Source organism: Falco punctatus (genome assembly GCF_963210335.1).
Source record: "Falco punctatus genome assembly, chromosome: 4".
Lineage (NCBI taxonomy): Eukaryota > Metazoa > Chordata > Aves > Falconiformes > Falconidae > Falco > Falco punctatus.
The window spans coordinates 34535392-34552632 of NC_137583.1; the positions used below are offsets into that span (position 1 = coordinate 34535392).

Sequence of the window (17241 nt, forward strand, 5' to 3'; positions counted from 1 at the left end):
CTCCTCTGCACACGCAGTCGGAGACTTCCCCTCCCGGGGTTGTTGCTGCCTGCTCTCGCTCTTCGTTCAGGCGAGGCTGGGAGGTCCTGGCTGCTTCTGTGAACTGCTGAGGTGCTTAACCAGAGCATTGTTTTATATGAAAAGAACATAGATACGTATATACACACACACACACAAACTGAAATGGGAATTACATGTGGACTTCTTCATGATGCCGGTCTTCTGTTGAGTTTTCTCAGAGATGCTGCAGCTCTCACTGAAACTTGCCTTGTTGCTTAGATCCTGCCAATTTCCCTGCTCGCGCCGAGCCCCCTGGGCAGGAAAATTGCTGTCTGGTGAGAATCATCTCTGTTTTATAGAAGCAGATAAAAAGCAGCCAGTTATTCCAAAAAGCATGTCAATAAATAGCCCGTAGTGTACTGTATATAGAAGATCAAGTGTTGTAACCTTAGAGGTGTCCCTGCCAAGCAGTATTTTACTGAAGGGTGTGTGTGACAGGTTTGAGATGTCTGAGCACACTGGTTTCCCATGCTGGTTAATTCCCAGAAAAGTCTGTGCTTCCAAAGGGTGAACTTGCAGCAATAAGCTCCTGTTTGGGTTTTGTGGTTTGTGGGGTTTTGGTTTTTTTCTTTCTTTTTTTCTTAAAGACAAATACAATACTTCTGTTTAAGATCTGAGTCACATGTGCCTGTGTGGCCTGTGTCGTGCTCTAATACTGATATAACTGAAAGACAGGCAGAAAGATAAAGAATCTGGTTTTCACACAGGTCTGAAGTCAGCTGCTCAGCCTTTTGCTTGCCAGATAGATCAGGAGATACCCTGCAGCATCCAGGGATGTGCACCCAGGATTAGACCCAGAATACCAGAATGCGTTTCTGTTCTGTATATCTCCTTTTCCTGGGTTGAATCACCCAAAGGTCTCTCGTTATAACAGGATAAGCAGCCAAAATGAGGACAAAGATGGAGACTCTGATAATACAATCAGTGAGCTGCCTCCCACTCTTCAGGATGTTTCCCCTGACAGAAGGCGGTCATCTTCGGATGCATCACGGTCCACTTACAGCCTCACGAGGCGGATTTCAAGTAAGGTCGTCCTTCCACCATTAATGTAATTCTTGTGGGGAAGAAAATCAAACTGTAGTTCTTGCTCTTTCATCTTTTAGACAGGGAATCAAGTCAAGTCGAAGGTACATTGATTAAAATCTCACCCTGTTCTGCAGGAGCGTGGTGGAGGGGGCCAGCCCTTTTTTTCTTGCTGAAGCATGTGTGTGGTGGTTGCACATGAAAACGGCCGGGGATGGGAAGGGGGGAAGCATAGCCGAGCTTGCACTTCAGCAGGACTGGTGGTGCTGTTAATTGTTGGTGATGTAATGGTGAGAAGTCCCACGGGGGAGCCTGCGGGGCTGAGCATCGCACAGGCACAGAGTGGCTGCACCCAAAGAAGCGCGAGTTGGCTTGAGCCTGGAGTGGCTTCCCTTGGGTTTCTAACCATCATATTTGTGTGTTTCTCTCGTTTAGGTTTAGAGTCGAGGAGGCCAAGTTCTCCATTAATTGACATTAAACCTATCGAGTTTGGAATAATAGGAGCTAAGAAAGAAATAGTTCAGCCAACTATCCTGCGGAAAACCTATACCCCTGATGACTATTTTAGAAAATTTGAACCAAGACTGTACTCTCTTGACTCCAATAGTGATGATATGGACTCCTTGACCGATGAGGAGATCTTATCTAAGTATCAGCTGGGCATGCTGCATTTTAGCACACAGTACGATCTGCTGCATAATTATCTAATAGTACGAGTCATCGAGGCTAAAGATCTGCCTCCTCCAATTTCTTACGACGGTTCGAGGCAAGATATGGCTCACTCCAACCCCTACGTGAAGATCTGCCTTCTTCCTGACCAGAAGAACTCCAAGCAGACCGGAGTGAAACGCAAAACGCAGAACCCGGTGTTTGAAGAGAGGTACACATTTGAAATCCCCTTTTTAGAAGCCCAGAGAAGAACTCTGCTTTTAACCGTAGTGGATTTTGACAAATTCTCACGCCATTGTGTTATTGGCAAAGTGTCAATGCCCTTGAGCGATGTAGACCTTGTGAAAGGCGGACACTGGTGGAAAGCCCTTGTGCCTAGTTCTCAGGTAACAGAATTTATCAGATTATTGCCAGAATGTTTCTCGTTGGTGTTTTTGTGTGGTTCCTTTGCTTGTTGGCAAGTAATGCAGTTTCTAATTAGTTGCTGTCGTCGTGTTTGTACAGCATCTGCTGAGTTGAAATAATGCGAGCCTATAACTGGTCTTGTAACTAACGCCGTGAGGTAGAGGAGCTGTGGTTCGTGTTCAAAGGAGGTGGCATGGCAAAAGATGCTCTGTCACCTTAATGAGAACAACTAAGGGATGCTGGGAAGCCTGCACCTTTTGGAAGATCTTTCTTGACACTGCAGTGACACCATCTCATCTGGGTCACCCCTGTGGTTGTTAACGTCGCAGGGCTTTGAGAACATGAGGGGAACCACAGGTGCCAGTTCAGTAATGTTTTGATTCAGTAAAGCACGTAGAAGGCAAAATCTGCACAGACTTGTGAGCAAAAGAATTGCGAGGTCGTGGTAAATTTATTTTCATCATGAACCTGAAGGAAATAAACTTGCCATAGGTTTTGTCTGATGTAGGTGGCACGCTGCATGCAGGCAAGTTGGAGCATGCCTTTTGGGCTGGGTTTGGCCATCTGATGGGATGGGCAGAGAAGATGCAGAGGGTCTGTGTACTTCCACCTCTGTTCTCAGGAAAGAGCCCTGGTCAGCGCCACCTCTTTGCTAGCCAGGAAAAGAGCTGTTCAGTGGAAAGGTCTGAGTTTTGCAACCAGGAACCGTGGTTAGCTGCTGGATTTGCTACTAGCAGTGTTGCCCACATAGCTAGAGGCACAGGACACCGTAAAAAGCTGAACTAAGAGTGTAGTGTGAGCAGCACATCAAATGTTTGTGCTAATGCCAGGAGTACCACTCAAGGCTGGTATAACAGGATTGCCTCTCCTGGTTCCTTCCCTGCTCTGGGATTGCAATTTCTAAGTTTTAGAGCCTTTGCTGCATCAAACCCCTGTGTGAACTTGGGTGGTTTGTGTTTTCTTTGCTTTTTATGTGTGCACAGAAGGGTGGTATAGCCGGAGGTAAATCACTGACCTCAATGCTGATTTATGGTGTGAGTCCAAGAGTCTCATTTGGAGTGGAAACTTGTGATCAGACATTTCTCGAAGTAAAACCCACCAAGCAGTGTTAATATGTGAACTGCAGAGGGGCTGAGAGTGCTTTTACCTCTTGCTCAGACCTTCTGCAGCATCTAAGAGGAATGAAGACCAAGACCCCTGGTAACTGCAGGAGAGCCGACAACATTTGCACTAATAGGAGTGTTACGGGATTAGCCTGAGCAATGCTCAGGTAAAAAGGAAGGTTTTGAATGTTGTGCACAAGTCAAGATCATGGGGTCCCTGAGCATGTATTTATGTAGGACATTGTCCTCACATCAGTGGGATCTGCTTTGCTGGGCAGAGTGGCAGTGGGGAGTGAGGGGACAGCTGTGTTATGAAGCGGTCCGTAAGGAAAATGAACAGAGACAGATATTCCTGGGCTCCCCTTGCTGCCTGAGCCTTTTCCCCAAATGTTTATTTACGAATGCGTGCAACAGGTTTTTTTAATTATTATTTTTTTAATATATATTAGCAGTTCATCATGGGCTCTGCACAGTGTATCTGAGGACAGAGCTCTCCTTTTTGCATCCCATTATCCTCCCATGATTCACACCATGCAGCCTTGCTTTCCCCTCCCCCCCAATGCTTTTGCATGACAAATACTTCTCTGTATTATGTATCTCTCTATTAGTGACATGGATTCATTCCACAGCTAATACAGACCTTGATTAGACAAGATCATCTCTGCCTTCGTGTGCCAAGCTCGGAGCCAGCCCTCCCTCCCTCCCTCTCCAAGTTTCATTGAAAGCTGCTGCTGTTTTCAGCAGTGCTGTCTGCTTCACCAGGGTTCAAGCAAAATTATTTGTGCAGAAATTGGCATTTCTGAGGTTTATAAAAGGAAGGAGAGAGAGAGAGAACTCCATTTGAATGGGCAGGCCTAACCTCACATGCCTCTTGCATTTATCTGCTTGCTGTCATCTGGAAAGACTCAATTTAAGCAAAAAGTCCTTCGCACCTCCATCAGTGAAGTGCTTGTTTTGGTCTTTTCGTACTTCCTTGTTCTTTTTATCTTAGCTGGCAGACTGCAACCGCAAAGGGAACAACAGTACTTGTGCTAGGACATCCAGGGAGGATGTTTGGTATCATCCTCCCGTGTTTTCTCAGGGATAAGATTTTTAAAGTTCATCGAATGAGGTACATTTTATCTTCGTGGTGATTAAAGTTAAATTCATTGATCAAAGGGTTAAAATAAATCCTGGAAGAAGTAAAACAATAAAGCTTACTACTTTAAAAAAATGCATTTTCATGACTTTCAATAACAGCTATGCTTGTGCGAGGAATTTGTGGGGTTTTTTTGATTGCTAGTTGGAAGATTCTGCCTGTGAAATGATAGGTTTGACATGTTGACAATTTTTTTTATACTTCTCACATTTTTGCTTGATTAGCTGAGGGACAGACAGCCTTCATTAGTTTCTTGTTGGATTGGATTCAAGTCTGCTGAAGTGTACTTCATGTTGTGAGTAGATGGGGACAAAAAAATCTACGTGCAATAGCATTTTCTTTTGCAGAAGGTGTCCTCGGATTCTAGAGAGCAACACAAAGCCACCGTGGTGCACTTCTGGTCATTAGTTGATGAAGATTTGCCAGGCTGGGTTGGCTGCCCTGGGGCTCTGACACGGAGCAGCAGCTGGCAGCAGCGTGTCCCCCCCACCCCATAAAGATCCTGCTGCAGAAAACGCTGAAGCAGGTGCTTGGAAAACCAGCAAGAGGAGGGAGAGAAAAATAGACAGTCGAAGATGTGATACGTAGAGATGAAAGACACAAAATACATGATTTTTTTTTTTTTATTGGCATTTATAGACAGAAACGTCATGAGCTGGAGGAACGAGGGAAGCGAATCCAGCTGGCAGGAGCTGTGGAGAAGGTTTTTTTTGTCATGCTGGTGGGAGTGGGGTAGTCAGGGTTTGTGGATGGAGCAAAGAGAGTGGCCTAAGGTGAACATGGGTTTTGCACTTGCTGTCCCCACCTGGGAGCCATTGCCACAGAGCGTGCAAGTGAAGGCGGGTGCTGAGTCCTCGTCCCACCGTCAGGCTGAGCCCCATCCAGCCCAGAGCTGCGGTGCTGCTGCGGTGCAGGGCTGTGTCAGCACGGGTGAGCCCTGCTGAAGGAGATGGGGGATGCCAGCAGTCTTGGTGTGTGCTGTGTCAGCCGGGCTGAGCGGGGGGCTCCCTGGCTGAGGCATGGTCCAGCTTCTGCAGCCACAGCTCTGCTGATGGCATTGCAAGCTGGACCAGGATGAGCTCCTCAGGCCTGTGGGTGGGATGTACAGCCCTGTAGTGGGTGGAAGCCCACTGCCATTAACAGCAGAATATCTTCATTACTGCCTCAGGGCGTTGCTTGTTAACTAACCACCTGAGAACTTACCCTGGGTGTAACCAGGTGGGCAGTGCAGCCTCGCAGCCCTCCTTATGTTGGGAATGGCTTGTCAGAGAACCTGGATATGGGGGAGCAGTGTGCTGTCCTGACAGCCCTGGGGGATCAGTGCAATAACCCCCTTGGTGCTAAGCTTCAGGCAAAAGTCTGTACCTGTACCCAAGTGCTTTTTTCATTTGGATCATGCATCGAGCGCTTAGAGGGACTGAGTCCAAAGCGGCGGCACAGGGGAGCTGCTGGCCAATGCATCATCAGAGCCAGCAACTAAGCAGGACTTACTCCTTGTAGAAAATGTCAGTGCAGGTATTACCAAATTTTTTAGTCTTGGTGGTTCTGGGAGGCTTTTTCTTGCAGAGTAATTAACGTGTTTCTGAAGCGCGGTAGCTGCTCCTGGAGTAGTTCTTGAGTTTGGTCCCCATAGGAACACTCTGCACTCCTTAAATATCCCCTTAAACGAGTGTGGCTTTGCTTAATTACCATGAATGAAGTTGGCAGGCCTTGCTGTAGCTGGGCTCGGATTCGCACATTTTGCTGTTAAGATTAATTTTGAAACACATGTTCAGGACCCCAAGTTTTATTGACATATGATTCATTTCTCTTTTGGCAGATTTGAGTGGGCAGGAATAAATGTTTTAGACCAGCAGTAATGAGAGCTTGGAGATCATTCCACAAAAGAAAAAAAAATAATTGCCTGGTCGTGGTGGGAAAATAGCATAAAAATTCCTTCTCCTCTCAAATTAAGCTGTTTTTATAGTGGAGGGACTATGTGTTGGACTTGCTTTTTAAACTTTGTACTATGAGTGTACTAGTATGAGCTTTTTGTGTTCAAAATGGCATGTGCTTTACCAGTGGGATGGCTTGGCTGTAGCAGCTCTCCGTAACTTTTGCTTACCACGCCTTGGCTGGGAAGGAAGAGGGAGACAGGAATCCAGAATTTGGGGAGCGACTCATTTCGGAGCATTCCTCTTGCGTGCTACGTTGAATTCTGCCGTGCAGCCGGGTGGTTGTGGCACGCTGCTTGGAAGCCTCCAGTTGTGCCTGTACCATGTTTGGGCTCAGCATCCTTGTTCCTTGGCTTACCCGCTGCAGCCCTGAGAAGGAGCCGTCCTTGAGGAGCGTGGGTGATGCCTTGCAGTCGGTAGCACGCTGTAGTAGTGAAGATAACGCCAGCACCCATCTCTTGCATGGGCTTAAAGCGCCGGACAGACAGAGGCTGGGTTCGGAGGGTTGGCACAGCGCTGGGCTCAAGGCTGTGTGTGTCGGTGGGGAACGAGGGTCCACGTTCATGACAGTCATGGGAAATTAAATATGAACATGAATGTTGTCAGAGGGTTTTTTTTTTTTCATTTTTTTTTTTTTAGCTGTACCAAAGCTTAGTGGTTGCTTCATTAAAGGAGTGATGCAGAATCACTGATGATGAATGTGGATCGGTTACGTGGAGCTATGCTCACTCATTAGCAAGGTGTTAAAATCAACCTGGCAGTTTCCCTGTGCCTGGTGGGTGGGATGTCCTGGGCAAAGCCTGGCTGGAGGCGGGATGCCACCACTCCGCAGGTCAGTGGGGTTGAGGGAACTGTGATGGGACGCCATGATGGATGCTGGTCCGTCATGATGACAACATTTTTAGCTCTTCACCTGTGGTTTGTTGTTGTGTTTTGGCTTATGACATTCTACCATCTTTCATTCGCTCTGTGTCTGTATTTTTCCCCCAGGTCCATTTCAGTGAGTTTTCCCCCCCTTTTCCTTTTCCAGTCTTCAAAGCTTCAGAACTGAGACATTTTTCTTCTTGATCATTTTCTGTTCTTTATCCTTATCTGTCTCTTGTGCTTCCAGCTGTCATCTCGGTCACCTCATCTCTTCCCCTCTGTGCTGTTCAGCCCTTGTCCTTTCCGCAGAGGAATGGGGTGCTGTGGAGGGTGTTCTGCTGAGGAGGAGCCCACAGGAGGGGTTAGTGGGGGTCGTGGGCAGGACCTCTTCATAGGAAATCTTCTTCCCAAAGCTTTTTTGCACAGGAGAGGCTTTGTCATGGCTGTCCAGACTGATATAAAGCCAGTTAGACTTTAGAAGGGATTTTGTGACTCTTTTCATCATACATCTAGTTGGCATCTATTACGTAGGTGACACTGTTCTTAGCCATTGGTAGGTATATATTTTTTTTCAGGTTCTGGTCCTTCATAGCCCAGCCTTCCTGAAATGATTGCTGCATGTCACAGGATGCTGTAGAAAGCCTGTTAGAGCAAACTGTTCTAAACCATCAGTTTTCTAATGTGCTTGGAGGTACCATCACAGATAACCTTGAAGAGGAAAATCAATCTGAAACTTCATTAGGAGCGTTGCATAGATGTCTGTGCTGATGTAATGTGCTCTGGTTCCCATCGGGAACTGGGGAGGGTTTCAGCTGCAGATCTGTGCTGGTGTTGTAGCAACGCACAGCCTGCAGTCTGGAGGGCTGTGAGGAAAGAACTGCCCTGATCCAACAAAGATGTGCAAGTGGCATTAATTGAAAATTTCTCTTCCCTTGAGGTAGCCTCTTTGTGTTTCAGAGATGACAAAAAAGAAAAAAACCACCTTCTTATGTGTGTCTGGTTCAACCCAAACAGTAACTGCAGAAGGTTCTGGATCACAGGCGAGCCCAGGGCTGCAACTCCAAATGTCTGGCTGTGTAATACAGCTGTGGAGAGGAACAGCCACGAGTGAAATGTTAATCAGAGCTTCAGGAGAGTCTTGGACATCCCAGGTTTGGTGTCACTCCAGCACCTCATCAAACAGGAAATTGCTTTTGCAGGGTCACCTGGGATCTCAGCACAAATCAGTGCATCATCAGCATAATAATGGCAACTAGAATGATGCCTTTGCACTGTGGTGCCTGAGGGGTACCTCTGCACACTGCGTTCTGTGAACAAAATATTGAAGGTGAAACCAACAGCCTGTTAGTTTCCTGATGAAAAGACCTGGGAGAAGTAAAATTCAGCCTCTTCCTTTCCCTACAGTGAACAACGTGCTGGTGGCACCTCTTGTACTTGTACCCCTCTGCTTGGCTTGGCCCCCGTGCGAGCCTCGGGTTTGGGGACGTTCCAGTGTGTGACGAAACAAAAGCTGTGCTTCTGTGTTCCAGCAGGACGTGTCTTAATGCTGTTGCTGACAAACCTGGACTGTAGACAAGGCGGTGGGTCTGGGGGTTGGTGGTTATGGCAACACAGTGTTTCCAAGGTGTGGGTGAGCTTGGTAGGTCCGTGGGATGGAGGAGCACCCTGGTAGCTCCTGTGGCCCCACAAGCCACCTGAGACCTCTGTGGCTGCTTGTCTCTCCTGAGCTGAGTCTCTCCTCTGACCCATAACAAGAAAGGTCCTGTTTCTCCATCTCATAGTGGACCCCGCTGTGGTCCCCAGTTGTCTCCCTTTTGCCTGCTGAGCCAGCGAGTCCGTTGAGCTGCCGCTCTGTCTGCATCCCCATTGCCATCTCTGACACAAGCTGTGCCACCCGCGTGTCTTGTTAGCCAGACTGTCACATCAGCAAAGGTACGCCGTGGTGTGGGCTTGTCGGGCAAAGCGCAGCCAGCTGAAACCTAGGGAGGTGTGCCTTGTACCTTAGGAGTTTCGGAGCAGCCCATTAGTTCCTTGCTTGCTTGCTAATGATGACAGGTGACCAAAGAACAGGAGAAAGCTAGTGAGCGTGGTGGAGGCGGCGCTGGCCCAACGTGCCAGCCAGGAACACGTGATGGCTGCTGGCCACTGATTTGTTTTCTCAAGTGCTTCATGCCCCCTTGGGCACGTGGCAGGATTTGAAGTGTATTTCGTAGATCCTTGTGGCTAAGCTAGAAATAATGCATTTAGAAGATCAGAGGCGGTTGGCTGCTTAAGTGCCTTGGAGAGGCTGAGTCACTGGTACGGTGAGGTGAGCTATCCGGGGACCTGGGTTTCCATCTGAAAACACCTCCTGTGACTGCTGCAGGCACTGCTGATGCTCTGCCTCCAGCGGGGCGGCTGCGATCCTGCTGGCTCTGAGCGCACCCCTCCTGCACCCCTCCACACGCCACTCTGCGCCGAGTGGTGTGTGTCTTTCCCCAGAGCAATTCACAGCAATCTGGGCACGCTCGAAAGGCACTAAGGGGCAGAAGGTGCTGGTGGGGTTTGGGAAATGAGGCCTGACTGGGAACTTAATGAAGCTGGTGGTAGTCTGTCTTCTGACTTGGGCGGATCATGCTTTATTATGTAGCATTTTATATCTCACCTTACTCAAATTTAAGTGGAGATAGTGAAACAGATTTCGCTAGAGGTGCACATATCCCTGTTAGATTAGGTCCCCCAGGAAATCAGGGATTTAGCTTTACCTGTACCTGTTGAAGGCTCGGAGGTTGGGCAGCTGTGTGATGGGTCCGTTACCGTGGCTCCTTCAGTAACCCTTGCAGGGATGATGGGACACGGTGCTGGGGAGGGTTCAGGTGGGGGTAGAAGCCTGTTTCTTCTGCTTGTGCCTCAGCAGGTGCTACATACCCGGTCTGATACTGGCAGCATGCAATGTGGGGCATTTTTTTTTAAATGGAGCATAAACGTAAATGTGCTGGAAGGATGGAGACCTACCTCCCCCTGCCGAGCTTCACCACTCCTCCCTGACCCAGGGTTCCCTGACTCTGTTCCTGTAGGTCTTGCGTAAGGTCAGCAGGTTCCACCAATGGACAGATCCAGAAGTAATTACCCCAAATCTTAATGTGGGTTTTCAGCACTCTTAAGCTTGAGGTGACTTATAAACTCCTACATCCCTGCCCAGTGCCGTCCTGCCTCCTGGCTGTGCCAGAAGTTTGGTATTCGCAGCTGGAGCTGTTTGATTGTCTTTTCCCAGCAGGTAATAACATCACTAATTAGTTTCCTAATTTGTGCTGTCCAAATGTACCTGAATTTCTAGGAATTAAAGCCTGCATGGAACCTGACGCAGCAGTGAGGGCAAGTGGCAGTAGGACTGGATACGTTAAAAATGTCATCAAGTTACAAAAATGAGCTGGAGTCCAGGGGTACCGCGGGTGAATCCTGTTATGGGTGGCAGTGTGGGTGCTGTGATACTGTCCTGGTAAGAGGTTTTGAAGTCACTGACTGTTGTTGATGATAAATGTGTCTTCAGGCTGTTCCAGCCACAGACTCAAGAGGAGCAGTTTTGGGGAAAATCAAACCAAAGATGGTTTAAATTCGATGATGTTTAAATCACCTTGGGTGTGAGACTGTTTCAGATCCTTATGTTGTGCAACCGTCAGGCACAGTGATGTGTGTAGGTACGGCTTGACCTCACAGAAGTCGTGAGCATCATGTGCATAGTGGTTTGTACGGGGGAATGGCTTTCTGATGGAAGGAACTTAAAATACCATATACTGAACAGAGCTGTGATACGGGAGTTGGCAGAGGTTGACAGAAGAGGGATGCCTTCTCGGTGAAGCAAAAATACTATAGCAATGGAAGAAATGATGGTGAACGTGTGTGTGCTGTGCAGTCGTATATTGCCATGTAATGTGACCCAAGAGATGCTGTGACAAAAGGAGTTTGGGGTAAGAAATCAGACACTTTTTCTCACGGGGGAGAGGGGCAGAAGGTGGGCCAGCCTGGCGTGGATGCTGGAGGCTGGCTCTGGAGCTGGCTCCTGGAGCAGCGGAGCACACGAGGAAGGCACGTGGGTTTGCCTTAGGGTCTGTGATGTAGATTCATGCTTTTCACCCGGCGGCTGAGTCAGGATGATGCTCCTGTACTTGCAGCATTCACCCTGCTCCCTGCACGATGCTTCTCTTGTCCTTTGCTCATTAAATGTGCAGGGTTAGACACAGAGGGGTTGCTTTGCCAGCTCCTGAAACGCAGAGACCTTCAATGTGAAACCGGGCAGCCTGTTGCCATATTTTCTGTGGAAAGCCAAAACAAAGGATATGGAATTAAACTGAATTGTATTATGTAGGATGGGAGGTGCAGGATTTGCTCAGCCTGCCACCTGCTCTTGTATGCCACGCACTCACTGCCTTCGCTGGGAGCAGTCAACTGGAAGAGGAGAGAGGACAAAGTGCCTGGGGGAAAACTTTTAATGCCATTTCCTGGTGTCACCTGTAGTGCTTGGCTCCTTCGGCGAGGAGCCGGGTGGCCTGCTGTCAGCGGGAGCCATCCTGTGATGCTGGGCGGCCGGGTGAGAAGTTCTGGGCTGCTGCTGGCAGAGGGACGGGGCTTTTCCCCCGTGGCCTCCTCGGGTTTGGGCTGAGCCCTCTGCTCCGTCTGTGCTGGGTGGAGATGGTGCTTTTCCATTTGAGCTCTGTAGCCGTGAGCTGGGTGGGTTTCCTGGCAGCCCCAGCCGCAGTTCCTCCAGTGCTGTGGAGACGGGTCCCTCGTGCACCGGCCCACCGGCTGATGGACCTGGCTCTTTGGGTTGGTGCATGCTGTGATTCTCTCCCGGAGCTTTTTTCTTCATTGGCTACCTTTAGCCTCTGATTTCTTTAATATTTGAGGCATCAGTAAAGATATTTAAGCCTTTTTTTATGATTGCCATACCACTGCAGCTGCTCTTTCATTTGGGAATGGGCTGTAACCATCTGATCTAGGCTGGGTTTTGAACTGTGTGGCTGGCTGTGATGGAGAACTAGCCCTGTGCTCCTGCATGGACCTGGGATGAGGCGGATGGATCGGTGCCCTGCCCGGGCTGTCTGATGTGTTTCCAGCGAGTTATTCCATTGTGCATATTTTGCATCTGAGGATAACAGCATCTCAAAGCCAGGTCATGCTAGGGGGGAGAGGTTATTTTAAGCTGTCGTGTCTGAGGGGCGGTGATGTCAGTTCTCCAGCTCTTTTTTTTTTAATTACTAGTTTTAAGCATCATTAAGTAAAAGGAAAAGCAATAACGGCTGAGCAGCTGTATTGATGTGAAGCTGTGGCTGTGGTACAGCCTGATGGGCAGCAAAGGCATGGCGAAGCAGTGACGGGCTCCCTGGGTACCACAGGCTGGATGCAGAGGGGATGTCTGCTCTGAATTGCCTTCATGAGCCAGGGGTGCATTAACTGTCTCATGCCTGAACTCTCCACGTGGCTGGTGTGGTCCTTGGGGTCTAGGAAGGAAAGAGGATGCCTTCTCCCATGGGTTCGTGTTTTGTACTTTAATAAGGATGTGCAGGTGGTAAGATCAGAACCACCTGGAACCATTCAAAATGGAACAGGTAGAAACTATTGACTTCGTATTAATTCTTCCTTATAGGTCCTCTTTGCATGACTGCTGAAAAGCTGGTGAAGGATCAGCGATTAAAGAACGGTCTTCACTGGGGATAATATTCTTTCTTGTTTCTGCTCAGCATGAAGGTACCACCAGATGGTTCTTGGTTGCAGTTTAGAGCGTGACTAAAATTTATTTTTCAGGCACTTAGACAAATGGGATTTATTTAATTTCTCTTCCTGCTCTTCCCTTCCCCTCTGAGCTCTGTTCTGAATTTCCATGTTCCTTTTTACTGCAGAATGAAGTGGAGCTGGGAGAGCTGCTGTTGTCGCTAAACTACCTACCCAGCGCGGGAAGGCTGAACGTGGACATCATTAGAGCAAAACAGCTTCTTCAGACAGACATGAGCCAAGGTTCAGGTAAAGGGCAGTGCGTTTCCCACATTAGTCGTGCACAGATTGTATGTGCTTTTAAACCAGATCCATGGTGAGGCTGCAGTTTGTGAGGGACCCCAGGAGGATCTGGATGCTCAGTTCCTATCAATACAAGGCTCCGGATATTAACTTTATATATATAGCAGACAATAATGGAAGTATTTGGAACACTTACCCCGAGATAAAATTGAGGATGTCAATTTCTTTGCCATATTTAAAATAAAAATCTCTGAACCAGGGCGAGGTGAGGAGCCAGAAGCTCTAAATTACCCCCGTGTTGCGTTCTGTAAAGCAGCCCGTTTGTGGCTGCGCTGTGTTTTGCAGATGCTGCCTGAGTGGTAACGTTGCAGTGGTTCCATTTATGATATCTAGCTGCTCTGTGGGTTGTGGTAAGGTTTTTCCAGTATCCATGCGCTGTTCCCTGCCATTTCTGAGCGTGCCGGCCGGTAATTGCTTCACGTGTATGTCCTCAGGTGTTCCACGTGGTGTTCCCATGTTCCCTGCCCCAGCCACTGCTGCTGCCAGAATATTGGCATTTTCCAAAAAGAACAGTGCGCTTGACCTCTATCAAGGCTGTCGTTAATTGTGGTTTTGGCAAGGAGTGTTTTTAATCCAGCTGCCTGACTTTTGTCTCTGCTGTGCATTGATGGGAGCAGCACGGTGGTGCAAGGCACAGTGGTTCCCCAGTGCTGTTTCCCAGCCCAGTCCCTCCCTGCGGCGCTCAGCCTTCCTGGGGTGGGATGCTGGCTCATGGCACCGGTAACGCACAGCCTGTGTTTTGTGGGTTTTCACAGATCCCTTTGTGAAAATTCAGCTTGTTCATGGCCTGAAATTAACAAAAACCAAGAAGACCTCCTGCATGCGGGGGACGATCGATCCCTTCTACAACGAGTCCTTCAGCTTCAAGGTGCCACAGGAGGAGCTGGAGAACGCCAGCCTGGTGTTCACAGGTAAATGCGGTGGTGGTACCAGCTAAGCACAGTCATGGTTGCCGCTGAGGTGAACAAAGCGGCAGCTGTGGGTGGGTGTGCGGATGAGCCTGTGTGGGACGGTGTCCCCGTGGCCACCCTGCAAGGGGTGACAATGGCTTGAGTCTCCAGGGAAGCTTAATTAGCGCTCTGTCCTGTGCAGAAGCTGTTCCTGGCATTCCTGATGACCGGAGTGGGCTGGGAGTGCACCTCGTTGGTCCTGTGCTTAATTGGTGCCATTGGGAACACTTTTGTGCGGAGGAGGGGGCGGCATTAACCGCCTCTCAGCGGCACTGGCTGCGGCATGGAGTCAGACATTAGAAGGGTGAGAGGGAAGGACTGAGTGAGCCCAGACACTGGCAAAGATAATTGCTGGTACTCGACATCATTTAGTGGTGAGATGCTGCTGCTGTCGGTGTCTGCTGCTGGCATCACCTGCTCTGTGAGCAGGTTGGTTTGTGCCTTTGTGCAGGGCTGGGGCTCAGTGCCAAGCGCCGCGTGGCACGGCTGGGGATCACGGCACTGGCCGCGCAGGCTGTGGCCAGGAGGAGTCCCAGAGCTGACCTTGCTCGAGACCTTTGTCACTGCTGGGGAAATCTGGCTGGGATAGGAATTCTTAAATGATTTCTGAATCTGCTGCTTCTGTTCTCTGGGGAGAACAGCCTGGAGCTCGGCGGTTAGGCGTGCTCCTCGGAGCAGGAGCAGTGGAGCACGGGACGAGTCCCTGGCTGGGGACCCACTGTGGCCAGTGCCTTCTGTGCCTTTCCACAGCGGGGGGGTCTCAGGCAGGGCGGCAGGGACCCCGGGAGGTGGTGGGTTTCCCTGCTGTGGCATGGCTTGGTCCACCCTCCCTGCACTGTGGACTGGGGCACCAGAGGGAGCAGGGTCGGACATCCTCGCCCCAGAGCGGTGCAGGGGCTGGCGGCGGGCCCCACGCTCCTCTGCCGTGCTGGGCTCCTGCACTTCACACACAGTTTTTGGCAACTTTCCACCCATGAGTTGCCATCTTCCAATGAAGTGAAAGGAATCTGCATCTGAAAGAACATATTGTGAATTATTTTTTAAAAAAAATTCTTACATGGCAGATACAGGTGTCAAAGCCGGTACAAGGAGCCTAATTCCAACCCGTTAGTTTGTTTCCAAACACGTTATAACAAAAGCGATGCTGATCAGCAATTTAAATTTTGCCCTTCATGCTCAGAAATTTCCTCAGCGAAAACTCTATAATTAATCACTGCTTTGCATGCACGTCATACTGACTGTACTTTGCATGTGCAATGATGAATTTGTTCTTGGAAAGTTCCATCAGGTGATCTTGTGACAGGCGTGAAATACTCTCCTCTTTGTTTTCCCCTTTTTTGTAATAGAAGAAGGAAAGGCAAACTGCGGCAGCTCTGTCGGCCAGAAGGGTGAGGGTGATGCGCCGCTCCTCACTGTGGCTGATGAGGCTAGCATTAATGAGTGGATGCCTGATTATTTTTTTCCTGTGCAAATGGATGTATTCTCAAAGAAGTTGATGGGAAGTTAGCTGATTTATAATCCTGTGTAATGCTGTTGGATGTCAGTGGCATGCCTGTTGAGTGGTGCTTCACTTTCTAAGTGACGTGTTGTTTGCTTTGAACATTGCAATAAATAACCCCAGGTCAGAAATGTCGGCAGCAGCTCCAGAGCTGGGGAGAAGCGTGCAGAGCTTTTCAGAGGAGCAGCGGGGCCAGGGTCTTGTGGCTGCCCTGGGACTGGAGGGTGACGTGCGGCTCCGGCGCAGCGCTGCTGCGGGCATCGCTGGGCTTGCTGCGTTTGCTGGGGTCAGGACTCTGTTTGAGATGTGGTTGTTGGATATATTGTATAGTCAATATACAGCTGGAGCTGGAGTTGTTTGTCACGTCGTGTGTACAGTCTGCTGCGGCTTTGGTGCCTGCACTGCCTCCTCTTAGAGGAGCCAAGAGCCTGTCTTGTTGTGAGGACCTGTGAAGCCGGGCTCCTATGTGGACATCTGCGGTGCCACGGCGGTGAGGTGGTTCAGGGGACATGGTGGTGGTGAAGATGCTGAGCCACATTCAGTGTTCACCTGAGTGATGGAGGTGACCTGGATGTTGGTGGAAGCGTGTCCCCAGCAGGGAGTGTGGCACCAGGTTCTTCTTGTGTGTGTCTGTGAGGTTTTAATGCAATGAGGATCGGCGTGCAGCTTGGCTGAAGTTCTGGGACAGGGATGCTGGTATTCTCCATCTAGCTGCCACCTTGGCATGTTAGGGTATTGCACAGCTTAAAAGCTTGTAAATGGCTTTGGGATCTTCTGTTAAAAGACAATAAAGAGCAAATGGTTGCCAGCATGGAGAAGCCATACCTCACGTGAGGATCTTTTTATTAGTTTGTATCTCTGCAAAGCAGGAGCACAAGTCACATTTTTTTTCTCTAGTTTTTTGTTTTGTTTTGTTTTGACTTGCTTTTTTATTTTTTGCTGCAGTGGTGGTTCTTTCTGTTGTATGTTTTATGGGAGTTGATTTTTATTTCTTATTTTTTTTTCAATCCACAGCTCTAGTCCATTAGGCCAGTTAATTAAATTTGCTGTTGAGTCGAAGTCCAATAGAAAAGGAAAATAATGCCATTTGAAGGGTGGGTGGTGATGCTTTCCATGGAGGGAATGCTGCAAAAGCAGTCAGGGGGGCCAAAAGTGAGTATATCTTCAATAATTGAAAGGAACCTTTTTTGTGGCTTTGTATTTTGGACCCAGTCTGCAGCTGTCTTTACGCTGGCTGGGCTTCACTGGGAAGCGGTGGAGCTGTGCCAGTCCCTATAGCTGAGGCTCCTGACCCTCTCTCTGTGGCTGGTACCACACTGTGAAGTAAGGCACTATTTAGGCAAAGTAGGATTTATTTCCCCTCCCTCCTCCCGTGGGTTTTTCTCCTGTGCATCTTGAATCAAACTCTCTGGGTTTAGCGCGCCGTAGGAAGAATTGATGCGGTATTTTGCTGTGCCTCTGGCAAGGACTGCGTGTGCACGCGCTGCGGACGGATGGCTTTCTGCAGAGCGCTGTTCTGCTCCCTGCTTTCCCGGGGGTGCTCTGG

The 17241-nt window shown here is 49.1% G+C and overlaps 1 protein-coding gene across 3 annotated transcripts in view; it reads left to right on the forward strand.

Moving 5' to 3' along the window:
* Positions 1–17241, forward strand: part of SYT17 (synaptotagmin 17) — a 50968-nt gene that overhangs the window by 20901 nt on the left and 12826 nt on the right. For all 3 annotated transcript variants that reach the window (XM_080386686.1, XM_080386687.1, XM_080386688.1), the window contains 4 exons: positions 935–1083; positions 1519–2138; positions 13073–13193; positions 14003–14158. In XM_080386686.1, the coding sequence (XP_080242812.1) occupies positions 935–1083; positions 1519–2138; positions 13073–13193; positions 14003–14158 (1046 nt within the window). The remainder of the gene's footprint in view (positions 1–934; positions 1084–1518; positions 2139–13072; positions 13194–14002; positions 14159–17241) is intronic.